The sequence below is a fragment of the Pollicipes pollicipes genome, unplaced genomic scaffold (genome assembly GCF_011947565.3).
Source record: "Pollicipes pollicipes isolate AB1234 unplaced genomic scaffold, Ppol_2.1 Scaffold_6138;HRSCAF=7277_pilon_pilon_pilon, whole genome shotgun sequence".
Lineage (NCBI taxonomy): Eukaryota > Metazoa > Arthropoda > Thecostraca > Pollicipedomorpha > Pollicipedidae > Pollicipes > Pollicipes pollicipes.
The window spans coordinates 23,288,497-23,303,214 of NW_023596818.1; the positions used below are offsets into that span (position 1 = coordinate 23,288,497).

Consider the following 14,718-nt stretch of genomic DNA (forward strand, 5'->3'; position numbering starts at 1 on the left):
GAGAGCGGCCGTGGTCCCACACGGGCCGCCGCCGCTCGGCTGGGTGCTGACAGTCGGTGGCTCAGGCAAACTGCCTGGTCTCGAGTCCCGCCGATGCGCAATGAACGTCGGCAGTCCGTCTGACTGGCGCTGATGGCGCCTGTTGGCCTGCTGACGGTCCGTCCGTCGGACCGGCCGCCTACATTCGGTCCGACAGCCTGGTGAGGTTTTGCAGCGCTGCATGGCAGCCTGCTGCCTTGCGTGGCTGACTGTGGGTGTCGGCGTGACAGGCGGTCGGTGTGTCAGGCTGTCGGCGTGACAGGCGGTCGGTGTGTCAGGCTGTCGGCGTGACAGGCTGTCGGTGTGTCAGGCGTCTAACGGTTTGTCTGCCGCGCAGGCTGTTGCGGCCTATGTTCGGCGCTCCGGCCGCGATGGAAGCGGCTGGTGGACAACATCTACCCGGTTAACCAGCAGGCAAGTGTCGGCACGACCCTCTCCCTCCCCTCGCCCCGCCTGCCGGTGCGTCGACACGACCCTCTCCCTCCCTTCGCCCCGCCTGCGACTTAGCTGCGGTCTAGCCCTTCGGTTTTGTTGAGTTGTGTCGGGATGTCTCGAAGCTTGGCGATGGTAGTGCTGTTTATTTGGTATTTAACCGATTGGTACTCGGCTATACGCAAAACCACGCATTTATCGGCATTTGTGCAATCATATATTAAATGACCACTTCACTGGCATCAAAACTTTATACATGCGGTTGTTTAAATTTTACCTGACTTTACCTTCACAAATTTTACCTGACCCGTATGATAGCCCTGGACGTTTCCGTGCTATTTTTCGTCCACACTGGGCTGACGACGGGCGATTTGCTTCAACGCCAACAAATAAGCTACTGCTTATTTCAGCGGTTTCTCTGTTTCACATGGCTCACGAGCGACCTTTGACTTTCAACGCGCGTGCCAGTTTGATCAGCGGCGATCTTGGGCCAGAGTAGCAGAGTATTCGTAAAATAAACTACATGCAACCTGCGTGTGTCTATGTTGCGTGGAACTGCGTGTCCGTCCCGTGTTGTTACAATGCATTATTTGTGGCCGGAGCCGACTGCTGGGACTGGTCTTACTCTTTCACCACCATGTTTCGTTGGCTTGCTGTGGGAGCGGATGTTTAACAGCCACTGTGGCGACCCCTGCAATCAGGGGCTTCGCTGATTGTTCTCGGAGAGAAGCGGCCGCCAGTAGTACAGGGGCTTCCATTCCATAGGTCTCTTGGACCTCAGGGCCTCCGCAATCTTAGGGGTCTCCTCGAACAGGGTGGTCTGCCTCGTGTTAAGTGCATGTAAGGTCGGTCGGCGACATCGTACTTCCCGTCGTCCTGGTCGCACTTTCAGGTTTGGTAAGGGGTAAATATCTTACCCCACTGATTCGTTTGACGCCCAGTATGAGACGATCGTTGCCGCACGTTTTTCAGGCCCGCGGCGATGCTGAATGGGGCCCTCACGAATGCGAGCGCCAAAAGCCGCGCATGCATCAAGGTATTCTCGCCTCATTTGGCGATCATCTTACAGCGTTTTAAGGCATTTAACGCGGCAAACACCCGCTGAGACGACTAGGCTGGATGACATATTGGGGTTGTGATTGGGAGCATCGCACCCAGTGGGTTCTTTGGTGGACTGAACGGGCGGTGTGTCCGGTTTTTGGTGGACTGAACGGGCGCTGTGTCCGGTCTTTGGTGGACTAAACGGGCGGTGTGTCCGGTCTTTGGTGGACTAAACGGGCGCTGTGTCCGGTCTTTGGTGGACTAAACGGGCGCTGTGTCCGGTCTTTAGTGGACTGAACGGGCGCTGTGTCCGGTCTTTGGTGGACTTAACGGGCGCTGTGTCCGGTCTTTGGTGGACTGAACGGGCGCTGTGTCCGGCCTTTAGTGGACTGAACGGGCGCTGTGTCCGGTCTTTGGTGGACGAAACGGGCGGTGTGTCCGGTCTTTGGTGGACTGAACGGGCGCTGTGTCCGGTTTTTGGTGGACTAAACGGGCGCTGTGTCCGGTCTTTGGTGGACTAAACGGGCGCTGTGTCCGGTCTTTGGTGGACTAAACGGGCGCTGTGTTCGGCCTTTAGTGGACTGAACGGGCGCTGTGTCCGGTCTTTGGTGGACTAAACGGGCGCTGTGTCCGGTCTTTGGTGGACTGAACGGGCGCTGTGTCCGGCCCTTGGTAGACTGAACGGGCGCTGTGTCCGGTCTTTGGTGGACTGAACGGGCGCTGTGCCCGGCCTTTGGTGGACTGAACGGGTGCTGTGTCCGGTCTTTGGTGGACTAAACGGGCGCTGTGTCCGGCCTTTGGTGGACTGAACGGGCGCCGTGTCCGGCCTTTGGTGGACTAAACGGTTGCTGTGTCCGGCCACGCGTCTGAGCAAGCCACAGTGTCAGCACGTGGGTGGGGAAACCGCTGTGTTCTGGTGAGCGACTGAGGGAGCCATTTGTGCGGGCCTGTGACGGACTAGACTGTTGCGTTCGGGCGGTGGATGGTGACCTTCGCGATCGCCGCGGCGCCTGGCGGTGCGCTCCGCCACCGAGCCGCGCGAGAGATTCACCCGTCCAGTCCATCAATTAGGCGTGGCCTGGGGCGCCGCTCGGGGGTCCGCCTGGCATTCGGCGGCGGCGGGCATCTGCTGGCTCCGGCTGGGCACGGGAAAGGTCGCACCGTACTCTCCGACCGGCGGCAGTGCATTTACTGGGCAGCTGAGGTTTGCTGCTGCGCTGCTGGCTGGACGGCCGGACGCTGCGCGGCAGCACGAGACGCGGCGGCCGCAACCTTGAGATATATAGCAATGCTCACCCGTCATGCAGCCGGGCCGCATGTCTTGGCACACACCGCATGGTAGCAAGATGTGGCACGATGGGATCAGTGCAGTGTGGCTCCGTCGAGTCCTGGTCAGCTGGAGTCGGATCACTTGTGGCCGGTAACCACCAGTGAATACTGATAGAGTGAGGAGGCTCCGATGACTTCTAAGCAGTTCTAGGTGTGCAATGTGTTCACCCGGTAAACCTGCACAGCGTTGAAATTGTTGCCATCAGCTGACATTGAACGTGCATTGTGTTGAAATTTAGCTCCTGATCAGCCAAAATTCAACACCTTTTCAAGCATTTCGTGTGCTGTTTTGAAACTAGGCTCATTAAAAAAGCTCAAAATTACGTATCGATCCCACTCCTTGTAGGCTTATGTATGCACGGCAGCCTCAAGGGGGAGGGAGGAGTAATTTTGCCCCGTTTCCCTCGGGTATCTCAAGGGGGGGGGGGGGAAGGCAGCGTTTTGCCCCGTTTCCGTCAGATATCTCAGGAACGGGTGATCCGATTTGGAGGGAATCGGATATCTCAAGAACGGCTAATTCGATTTGGATGAGATCGGATATCGCAAGAACGGCTGATCCGATTTGCATGAAATCGGATATTTCAAGAACGGCTGATCCGATTTGGACGAGATCGGATATCTCAAGAACGGCTAATCCGATTTGGATGAGATCGGATATTTCAAGAACGGCTGATCCGATTTGCATGAGATCAGATATCTGAAGAACGGCTGATTTGCTTCGGATGAGACAAGCGCGATTAAGATTCGTGTCAGCAAGGTGTTCATGTTTCTGGGAGCCCTGCGTTTAATAAACAATTGAACATTTGGGGAACGGGGCATGCATGCTAAGAAGATAGCAAGCTTTTGAAGGTTTTTGGTTTCATGCGTATTACTCGATTTTCGGCAAAAGACCTGCATTTGGTTTGCAATTCACAGATCTTTTAACTGCTATTATCTCAAAGATCAAAGAAAACCTACATGGTTCCTGGATGGGCAAAAGTTTTTTTTTGAGATAATTGTGGGCCATAACGACATCATGAATGGAGAAGACGGTGTCCGGTATACACGACATGAGTACGGCATAGTATAGTTTGTTATGTTGATTTGCCTGTGAAACTAAGGACTTTGAATGATAATGGATGTACTTCCTCTATGTTGAAGACGTTTTTGGTGGGTAGAATATTGGTGCATTTATTTTTCTTAGTTCGAGCAGGATATGGAAGGCCTCCACACTTCACGCTTGTGTGAATGGGCCCGCAGGAGTTACGTTCGTAGTGTGCGCACTGAGCTTGTTGATGGGAAGGTTTTCGATGCTGCCTTGCGGCGATAGATGGTTTGTGACAAAAAACACGCTTAGACGGATCCTTTCTTAAATTGTATGTTACAGGCATAGCACTTCTTTGAACCATGCGCTTGTTGTGGGAGAACCCGACTCAGCTAAAGCATCTTCTGTGCACTCAACAAAAGTATCTTTTCCACGGTTATATTTTAGAAGAGGCCAGATATAATTGACGTTATAGGACGTTGGCTTGGACTTCAAATGACATGACAGCTGACCAGAGAAGCAATGGTATAGTGTGAAGCTGTAAAAGCGACCGAACAGCTTCACTGTTGTGGATTATTTTTGAGAGGTGACGGAACGTCGCGGAACCTGTTTCCATTACCGCTGTTCCCACTACCAAGGATGTTGTTGAGGTGCAGCTGCATCGTCACGCAATAGCTACAAGATGGCGTGGACAGAAGCTACACACCTGCTGCAAACAGTTCGCAAATAATGTTGTTATTGTGAAAAACTGTTAATACATGTCCGCAATGAAGATGTATGAACATAGTCCAGTCGATGCCGATTATGCGAGCGATTTTTTTGTTTGAGCGGAATTGTGCCAGCGCCTACTGGAATGGTGATAAGACAGCACGTATCCGAGAAAACAAGCCCATGATCTACGAAACATTCGTCAGCGTACCAAACGCTTGGATAACAAACCAAGCAAAAACCTCAGTTGCGACTGCTGCATCTTTTTCGTAATCGCCGCATCTTTTTTGACTGCTTCATCCTTTTCCATTTTTATTTTTCAATGGTTTCACGACGAACGTACCGCCTTGGAGAGTTAGAGAGGCAATTGACAAAACGTATGTATACACCCTTCCACATGCCAATAACAGTTATTTTATGCATATGCAGGTACATTCGCGGAAGAATGCTACGCTGGTGGAGCGTGCCCGTGTTTGAGTCAGAACAGGATTTTGTTTCAGGTTGATGTGTCGTTGTCTTAAAACACACAACTATTATCGGTCGCCGTCATTGACGTCGCCTACGTTGTCTTGCCGACATCGCATGGTTGTCACCTTTAACCCATGTGTGGATGGCCTGTAAGGCATGTGTGGACGGTTAGTAAATCCATATTTAACTACTGTTTCAAGCACTTCCGCCTGTGCCGCTCTCATTGCTTTCACTGTCGCTTGGGGTTTGCGACGCTTCAATAGCTTTGTAGCGTGTCTGCGTCTCACCCTGGCAGGCATGGTACGAACCGTGGAAACCCTGTACTTCTGGTTTCCCAGACAACCTAACCAGTTCGCTACTAGAATCCCACTTTTTTAGAGGACGGATGGTTACAGGTGACACGAACGACCTGAGAAAACAAACGACACAGAAGACGAACGACAAGAAATGATCCCACAATGCATTAATTTCGTGTATGCCAAATGACTTCCATAATCCACTCGAAACAAATTTATCACACTGCATGGGATGTGATACTACGGACACTCGCGGAAGGCTGTGTGCGAATTTTATCCGATGCTTCACCATGCATTTAAACACAGAAACTCGTACACATTTCACGATGTCATCCGGTCAAACGTCGGCGTTAGACTTAAGCCTCTCCAGTCCCCAGCTGGTTCAGCACCTTGAGTGGAGTGTCGGTGCTGACCCGATGGGAAGTGATCATATTCCTGTGTGGATCCGGATTGCGAGAGGTGTAACATTGGTTGTAAGTCTACAACGTTGGAATGTGAAAAAGGCCGACTGGTGCGAGTTCGAGACTCGGCTTGGGGCATCGTTTTCATCTGACGCTAGGAGGACGTCACTCTCTGTTGAGAATTTTACTCAAGCACTTTTGTAGTGTGCCAACAGGTGTATCCCACGCACTTCTGGCGCTTCCCGACGCACTACTGTTCCGTGGTGGGTAGAGGAGTGTCGGAGCGCCATTCGGTCACGTAAGCGTGCATTTCGAGCTTTTGACTCCAAGAGCAGCGTGGAAAACCTAATAGCATTTAAAAAGGCTAGAGGATTTTGCTCGTCGCACGGTAAAGGAAGCGAAGCGTACCTCATGGCGCGCGCACGTGAGCACGCTTAACCGGTTTACGCCGACATCGCAGGTTTGGGCCCAGATCAAGCGTATTACGGGTCAGTTTTCACCCATGGCTCTGTCAGTGCTGTGTGTCAACAGCCAGGCTGAGACGCGCCCGTTGGATGTTGCGAATGAGGTTGCTCGGGCGTTGGCCCAACGTAGGTGGTAACACAAGCCCACAGTTTCTGCGGCATAGAACACGATGTGAGCAATGTGCAGCGGACTTTTCGACGAGTGAATTGCATTCATGTAATGACCCTTTCACGCTGGTCGAGTTGGAATCGGCGGTCGCCAAGCCCCAAGCTTCGCAGCGTATCAGAAGGCCCAAACACTGAACAGCGATGTGCTTAAACGTCTGCCGCCTCGCGTGCTTTGTGTTTTATCAGTGGTCTTTAATTCGCTTTGGGCCGGAGGTGAATTCCCAGCTTCTTGGCGAGAAACTTCTGTCGTGCTTGTTTTAAAACCGGGTAAAAGTGGGCTAGATCCTTAACATTATAGACCCATTTCTCTTGCGCCATCGCTGTCTAAGTTGATGGAGAAGTGGTTAACATCCCTTAAACTCGGTTTTTGGAGCATCACGGCATTTTTACAAACAATCGCAGCACAGCGGATAATCTTTTAGTTCTTGACACTGCGATTCGTGAGAATTTAAAGCGAATAACACAGTGGCGCTGTCTTCTTTGACATAGAGTGCGCCTATGATACCACATCACGTCATGGTGTTTTTGTCAAGCTATATAAGTATGGTATACGCTGCAGTATGAACACTTTTCTTCAAAATTTTTGGTTGACCTTTATTTCCGTGGCCTTGTTTGGGAACGTGCTCTCTGAGAGGCACCACCAAGTTAATGGTGTGCCCCAAGGTGGTGTCCTGAGCGTATCACCGCCGTTATGATAAACGACATCGGGGTTGGGCTGCCACAGTCTGTGGGTCTTGCCCTTTTTGCTGATGATGTTACCATTTTGACTGGCGCGGCAAGAGCTTCGTCGATGGAGCTGCATCTTCACTTGGCTGTAGACCGTATCGAGAAGAGGAGCACCATAAACGGGTTCGGGTTTTCTAGCAACAAGATTGTGGCCATGCATTTTTGTCGCAGTCGGCAGTGCAGCAATAGGTCTATCCGTCTGTGTGGTCAACGCATCTCAACGGAGCATGTGATTAGATACCTTGGGGTATGCCTTGACCGCCGACTAACGTATAAGTTTCGTCTAAGAACACTACACGAAAGCTGTTTTAAATTTTTGAACATACTGCAATGCGTTTCTTGCACATCGTATGGGGAGATGGAAGCACGCTTTTGCTATTGTATCGCTCAATCATGCGTTCTAAGCCAGACTATGCATGTTTTATTTATGACAGCGTGTGTGAGTCCACCAAACGCGTCCTTGACACTGTCCATCACACCGCTTTGCGGGTAACCACAGAAGCGTTCCGCACATCACCTACGGCAAGCCTCATGGTGGAATCATACGAGCCGCCCGTGTCAGCGAGAATGAAAATGTTTAGTGTACGCTATGCACTTAAGCTACGACAGTTCCCCCTCCCATCCGGCATATAACGCATTTTTCACGGCCTGCTTTGCGTTTTCTTCGCAGTGCACCTCGGGTACGTTCCGCGATCTTTGGCCTCCGAATACAAGCCTTGCGGTGTGGAAGCGAAATTCCCATTAGAAGGTTGAAGTGGGTAGATCATCTTCCCACTGCTCCCTGGTGTTTGAACTCGCCATAAATAGAAACGTCTTTGACCGAAATGAAAAAGAATGTCGTCTTGCCAGATATAATGAGGTCAAGGGCACTTGAGCGTATGGCGTTATATGACTGTTGACACTTACACGGACAGATTTAAATCTTCTTGCGGTGTGGGTTGTGCGTGTGTAAGCGGCGACGTCATCCGATTGTTTTCTTTGCCTCCACGCGCGTCGGTATTCACATCGGAGTTGGTAGCGATCACCAAGGTGCTATGCTGCATTGAATTCGCTGACGAATCTTCACATCTGACTTTGACAGACTCTCTGAGCAGTGTTCTTAGTGTGAGGTCTTTTTATCCATCATGTCCCCTTGTACAGGATATTTTAGGACGTCTGACTCAACTGGGCCAGGCCTGAAAGAAAGTCATCTTGTGTTAGATCCCCAGTCACATTGGAATCGCCGGCAACGAGGTGACTGACGCGGCTGCAAGGCGAACAGCGCTGGCTCCATGTGTACGCTCTCTTTCCATCCCTGCTAGAGCTTTTACCCTGCGATAAAAGCCTTTCTGCAGAACGAGTGGCAGCGTTGTTGGGATGGAGCAAATTAAAATAATCTTAGAGCAATAAAACCCAAGCTGGGGCAGTGGTTATGTTCTCGCAAAGTCAGGCAAGAAGAGATGATCCGCTTCAGACTACGTACTGGTCACACGTATGCAACTCACGGCTGTCTGTTGCAATGAGGCGAAAGACTATCTGCCATCGATGTGATGCTGTTCTCATCGTTGGCCATGCGCTCATATCGTGTCCGCGCCTCGTGGAAGAACGTCGACGTTACTTTGGACAGCGTGACATGCCCCTGACGCCCTGTAACATTTAGGAGAGAACACGCGCTTTCTTGAATCCAAACAGGTCTTTTTATTCGTTAAACATGTCAACTTCGGGACTCTTTACACGGTTCATTATTTAGGTAAAACAAAACTCGTTATGGGCGCCAAATGCCACTGCAGTCGGCGCGCCCAAAAACACCAATACACAGCATTCGAAGCAAATTTAAAAGCTGAAACTAGCTCAAATGGGAAAAGCAGCCCAAATTGTTGAGGAAAGTAAACCCAAATGATTTTGTTGCTTTGACCCTGCCATCCATTTACGTAGCTCAACGAGGTTATTTGTGCACCCAGTCTTTTAGGTAGAATGAAACGCCTTGTAGGCAGCAGGTATTCGAGACGTAAACGTTGTTGAAGTGGCGGATCAAGCAGATGCTGCGAGGCTCGTCAGTTATGAACAACTCCCCAACCACCTCCAACCGACTGTCAAGGAGGTTAATCTGCTTGTGTTGTGTTCAAGTGCGTGTAAACCGATGCGGAGGTCTGAGCAGGCGTTAATTGCGCTGGGCGTTCGGTTATCCTTCCGCTCAATTGGTGGCACTACGAGCGAGCGTCCGGATGTCCTTGCGGGAAATGTGGAGTAATGTGTTAAGTCAAACTGCAACATCCCGACGGCCTAAAAATAATGCACTACAAAATTCAGTACTTTCATGTTCGACTTTAATCTTCAGGGAACTTACTCCAAGTGCCCGCCAAAAAGACCGAAAATCTACCTCCAGATGTCGTGTTACAAATAACCCTAATTTTGGAGCACTGTGCAGCTCAATAATTTGACTATTATGCCGTTAATGTACCCGGCCCAGTATCGTTCTGATTTATTGGCGCGTCTGGCAGCGGCTCTGCTCACCGCGTCTGACAGCGGCGTTGCTCACAGCGTCGAACAGCGGCGCTGCTCACAGCGTCTGACAGCGGCGCTGCTCACAGCGTCGAACAGCGGCGAGGCCGACGGGGCGTCAGCGATGGCCCGCACCCCCTCAGTCTTGTGTCAAAGGCAGGAGGGGAGCCGGCCCGCGCACCCCATTTGATGTTCGGCGAGGAGTACCGTCCGTTCGCCTGCTCGCAACAGCACGCCAGGGCGGATCGCAGGTCGGGTCATGGCGTTCTTTTTACTACCGTTTAGGGACGAACCCTCCTTTACGCAGTCATGGAGGAGACTGGCGCCGGCACAGGGGCCGGCCTCCCGTTGGGCTAAACTAAAGTCGTGCACGTGCATATCACGCCACTCAGTTTGTATACCCCCCGTTCAGGTTGAGCGTAGCGGCACGTGGGAATGGCTCAGTGGAAACGCTGCCCTTAGCCTGTCAGTTGGCATTCACCACACGTTTGAAACATGTCACGCGTGAACCATACGTGCACGCTGAAAGCCGGGAGCGCTGCGAGTGCATTTCATTGCTGTAGACTGCGCCGCACACCGCCATCACTGGCTCCGTCCATGGATGTTTGTTGCGCGACAGTGGCGCCCAGCTGACGTTGGCCATGGCGTGGCTCTCAGCGCAGCAGCGTCGGCTCGGCGGACGTCAGCGACGGCCAAAGAGCGCCGACTAGCTGCATGGTGGCTGGTGATGGGTGGGCGGTGGCCTCGGCGCGGCAGGTGTCCCGGGCTCCTCGGGGCTGAGGCCCAGCACGACTGTGTGACCTTGCAGGGCTTCTCGGGCCGGGCAGGCGGCGCCGCACCCGTGCCAGGGTAGGCCGCTATGGAGAGGCTGGGGGGACTGGGGTCAGGGAGGGCTGCAGTGGAGCGGCTGGAGGGCTAGAGCCGGAAAGGGCCGGTGTGGAACGGCTCGAGATGCTAGGGCTGATATTGGCTGGTACTGCGCTGCATATGTGCCCTTGCACCCGACCTGGCAACACAAAACCGTCTTCGCTGTTGCTAGGTTGACTAGTCGCGGTTGCGGCGACCCGCAACGAACTTGCTATGGCATTGATGTAAATGTGAAGCTTTTAACATGAACATTGATGCCAGTTTGTGATGTTTTTGTGCGGTTGGTCCCCGACATAACGTGCTATTTCGAGAGAATGCTAATAGGCCACCGCTCAATTCGAGCCGCTAGGAGCAAGCTGTTTGTCCTTGGTCAGCACTGGTCCGAATGCTAAGTTTGTGGTGACGTCTGTGTATAACGGGTTGCTGCCCGCCCGCTCTATCCCAGCTGTTGGCGCGGCAACCGCAGTGGTAGCTAGGTAGCTGTGTAGATAGGTATGCAGCTTCGTTAATCAACCAGGTTTTCGGATTCGCTAAGATGGTATTTAATCGATATCTCAGGAATAGAAAATAGTTTGTCCGCAAATTATTGGTCAGGCCAGTGTTGGAATTGTGTGTTGTGTATGGGACCCTAATGCCGTGCACACAGTCCATAGCATAGAAATGGTTTAGAGCAGGGCAGCCAGATTCGTTTTGGCAAGTGTGATGGGTATGGAAGTATGAACGGTTTGCTTGTTGAGCTGGGTTCAAGACCTCTCGAATTTAGACGAAAGCATGCTAGGTTTTGCCAGCTATTTATGTTTCATGATGGAAGCAGCAATGCAGATGTTGAAAATATTGTTCTTGGACCGAACCACGTCGGGCGTAGCCCCCCGTGAGGCACTACCTTTCCGTGGTGGGGGGGATTGCGTGCCCCAATGATCCTGCGGGCGGTTGGGGAGGCTTGTAAAGCGCCCCTTCCGGCCAAAGAGGAGGGGCCAGACGAAACGTGCCTCCCGCAAGGGCTCTGACTCGTTCAGAGTAGGGATTAGCAACCCCTCGGCCCCAGCTTCTCAGTCTTATCTGGGTCTCGCCGTACCCCGTTGGGTCCGCAGGTAGTGATGAAGGGATCCTGGTCACTGAGGGAGTTGCCCTGCGGGTCAGTCGGGGCAGCTTACCAACACGTGGCTTTGGCCCGAATTTGTGATCCTGCGGATGCCTCGTGAAGTCTCCACACGAGGAAATCGGCTGGTCAGGCGTCGTGTTTTCGTGACACTGGCTTGGAGGCAAGCAGGTCATGTGACGGGTGTTGAGGGGGGAGCTGCCGGGTGCAGTGTCTGCCTCTTGACATCATTAAAGGGGCCGTACCTCGGTTTGTCACCAGGGTGCCTGGTTAGCACCTGCGAACCGAGGCACTGGCGCCCGCAGACACGTGCCCGGTGGATCTCGCAGCAACTCTTTTGGCACACTGGCCTGCGTATAGCGTGCTGGTAGCCCTGGCGGCTCCTCTCTTAGAAGTGGACCGTCCCCGTGTTGGGCTCCGTGGTGGGCGGGGAATCAGCGCGCCGAATATAAACACATACTTATGGATACTTTATCATCAACCAACCCCCCAAACCCCGACCGTCGTCCACTACCCCAGTTTCTGGTCGTAAGATCCGCCAAAGTAGATGACCAAGGAAGGACAGTACCGCTCCGACTAAACCCATTTCAGCGCCAACAAGCATTTTCCAAGATCGGGACGCCCAAGGATGTCTTTTCGTATGCGGACGGAGGCATAGGAGTGCATCTAATAGACGACCGCGAAATCCAGCGCATGCTTCAAACGACCACACTTATGTACAAAGTGCGAGGACAGGGATAGGTTAGGGTGCCCGTATCGTTGCACCCTCACCCCTCTAAGAACTACTCCAAGGGTGTGATTACTTGCCGGGACCTTCGCGGCGTGAGTGATGAGGATGTTGCTGAGGGCTTGTGTGAGGAAGGGGTGACGACAGTGAGACGTATCAAGAGGAGAGAGAGAGGAGAGCTGACCGATACTGACTCAATTATTCTGATGTTTTGCTCTGCGAGAGTTCCAGATAGGGTCCGCGTGGGATATCAGTCGGTTCCTGTTAGGGTCTATGTACCCGACCCAGTCCGATGCTACCGATGCCAGACGTATGGTCACTTCACGGACAAGTGCTGGAAAGAAGTTAGATGCGGAAGGTGTGCGGGAATAGGTCACCAACACTCTGAGTGTAAATCAGAAACCGTGAAATGCGTCAACTATGGTCAGGGTCACGTGGCGTCATATCGCAGCTGTCAGTCCTTCTTGTCAGCGAAAGCTGTCCTGAACATCAAAGTGAAGGAAGGAGTCTCGTTTCGGGAGGCCCAACGCCGACACAACGATGCGACCACCACAAGGACATACAAAGACGCCCTTACGAATCCGGCAAGAAATTTAGTCCAAGTAACACCCGCAGCCAACGAGGTACTGAAACTGAGTGGACTTGATGATTTCAAAGGCATGACTTTAGGCGAGTTTGTACAGCTGATACTAAGCACACTTGTATCAACTGGCTGTGGTGTTCCGTCGTACCGGAGGTCGGGTCCTCCGGAAAAGAATCCACCTGCGGCATTGGCCGCCGCTAGAGAAGCTCAGCCTATGGGGCTGGAACCCCCTGGCGGAGCTGCCAGAGAGCCCGGGGCTGGGTCGCGTCCCGGGAACGAGGGATGGACCACGGTCCAGCGAGGTCGTGGACTTCGCCCCCCATCATCGCACCCCGGCCCAGCCCGTGCTGAAGACACGCCCTCCCGGGCTCCATCTCCCCCTCCATCCATACCAGCTACGACGGGATTTGTCGTCGCTGGCACAGGGGCGCTACGAGAGTTGGGCCCCTCTGGCTCCCCAGCTAGTGGCCCTGCCGGAAGCGCCGGTCCCCCCGGCTCACGGGAACCGGACAAGGTTCGGCATCCTCCAGTCGTCGCTCCCTTCCGGAACCGCCCCTGTGAAACTGTTGTTCGTCCGGGTTCTCTGGACCTTGGTCCTGCAGGGCGCGCCGCCAGGTCGGCGTCTGCACAGCGGACGGGGGGCCGGCTCCCGCTGTCGACTCCGCCCCACTCACCGGGAGGGTCAATGGGTCCGCCTCCCATCCCTCCACCTGGGGATGGGGTTTCGGGTCGGCCTACCCTGCCGTCCCCGGTGGCGGGTCGTGCAACAAAGCGTGCCCCTCCTTGGCCGACGTCGCCTACGGAGGGTGGAAGTCCCAAAGCCCGGCCAAGGGTCCGGCTTACCTCCACTGAAGTAGAGCGTCGCCAGGGAGATTTGTTTAGTGCAAAGCCCTAGGTGAACGCTTAAAGCAGATGTAAGCTGTACCGATGGATCTTAACCGTACACCCCACATACAAGCATGCCTAGCATGCCAGTGACGTTTTTACAATGGAACATGCGTGACTTGAGGGCCAACATGTCGGACCTACGCACACTCTTATCTTCTCGTATCCCGGTTGTGGCATGCTTACAAGAAACAAAGGTATCTGATGACACCCAAATTAACGTCAAATGTTACAGCATTTTTCGGAAAGACGTGAGAACTGACACGATCGCCCATGGCGGGGTGGCGGTTTTAGTTCATCACAGTATACCGTGCTCTCCTGTAAGTCTTAACACTGACCTTCAAGCTGTTGCTGTCGTCGTCGACCTTGGGTCGCTGAGGCTGACTGTCTGTTCTATCTACCTCCCTCCTGCTGAGGAAGTACCGGATTCGACACTACAGTCCATCTTCGATCAGCTTCCATCGCCGTTCTTGTTGCTAGGTGACTTCAACTCCCATAGCCCTTTGTGGGGCTGCAGTCACACAAGCCGCCGAGGCCGACATCTTGAGCGTTTGCTGAATACAAATAATCTTTGTGTTGTTAACACCGGCCGACATACCCATATATCTCTGCCGTCCAGCACTACTTCAGCGATAGATCTTTCTATCTGCTCCTCGTCCCTTTTCTGTCGGTTGTCTTGGTTCGTTGAGAGCACTACATATGGGAGCGACCATTTCCCAATATGGCTTGGGATGAATGCTGGACACCCAGGCAGGAGGCCTTCCTGCTGGAACCTTCGACGTGCTAACTGGCAAAAGTTTACTGATGAGTGCCATATTAGAGTGCAGCCGACCGAGGGCGACAATGCAACGTCTCTTGCACAACAAGTGACATCCACAATTGTCGACACTGCAAGGTCTTGCATTCCCTTGACATCACCTGAGCCGCGCAGGATCCCTGTTCCCTGGTGGTCAGAGGACTGCAAGGCGGCAATTCTCAAG

At 53.1% G+C, this 14,718-nt stretch overlaps 1 protein-coding gene across 1 annotated transcript in view; it reads left to right on the forward strand.

The window, feature by feature from the left end:
- stmA (Protein EFR3 homolog stmA) overlaps positions 1-14,718 on the forward strand; it is an 80,232-nt gene that overhangs the window by 1,986 nt on the left and 63,528 nt on the right. Inside the window, 1 exon segment of the mRNA XM_037229930.1 lies at positions 377-453. Within this exon segment, the coding sequence (XP_037085825.1) occupies positions 377-453 (77 nt within the window).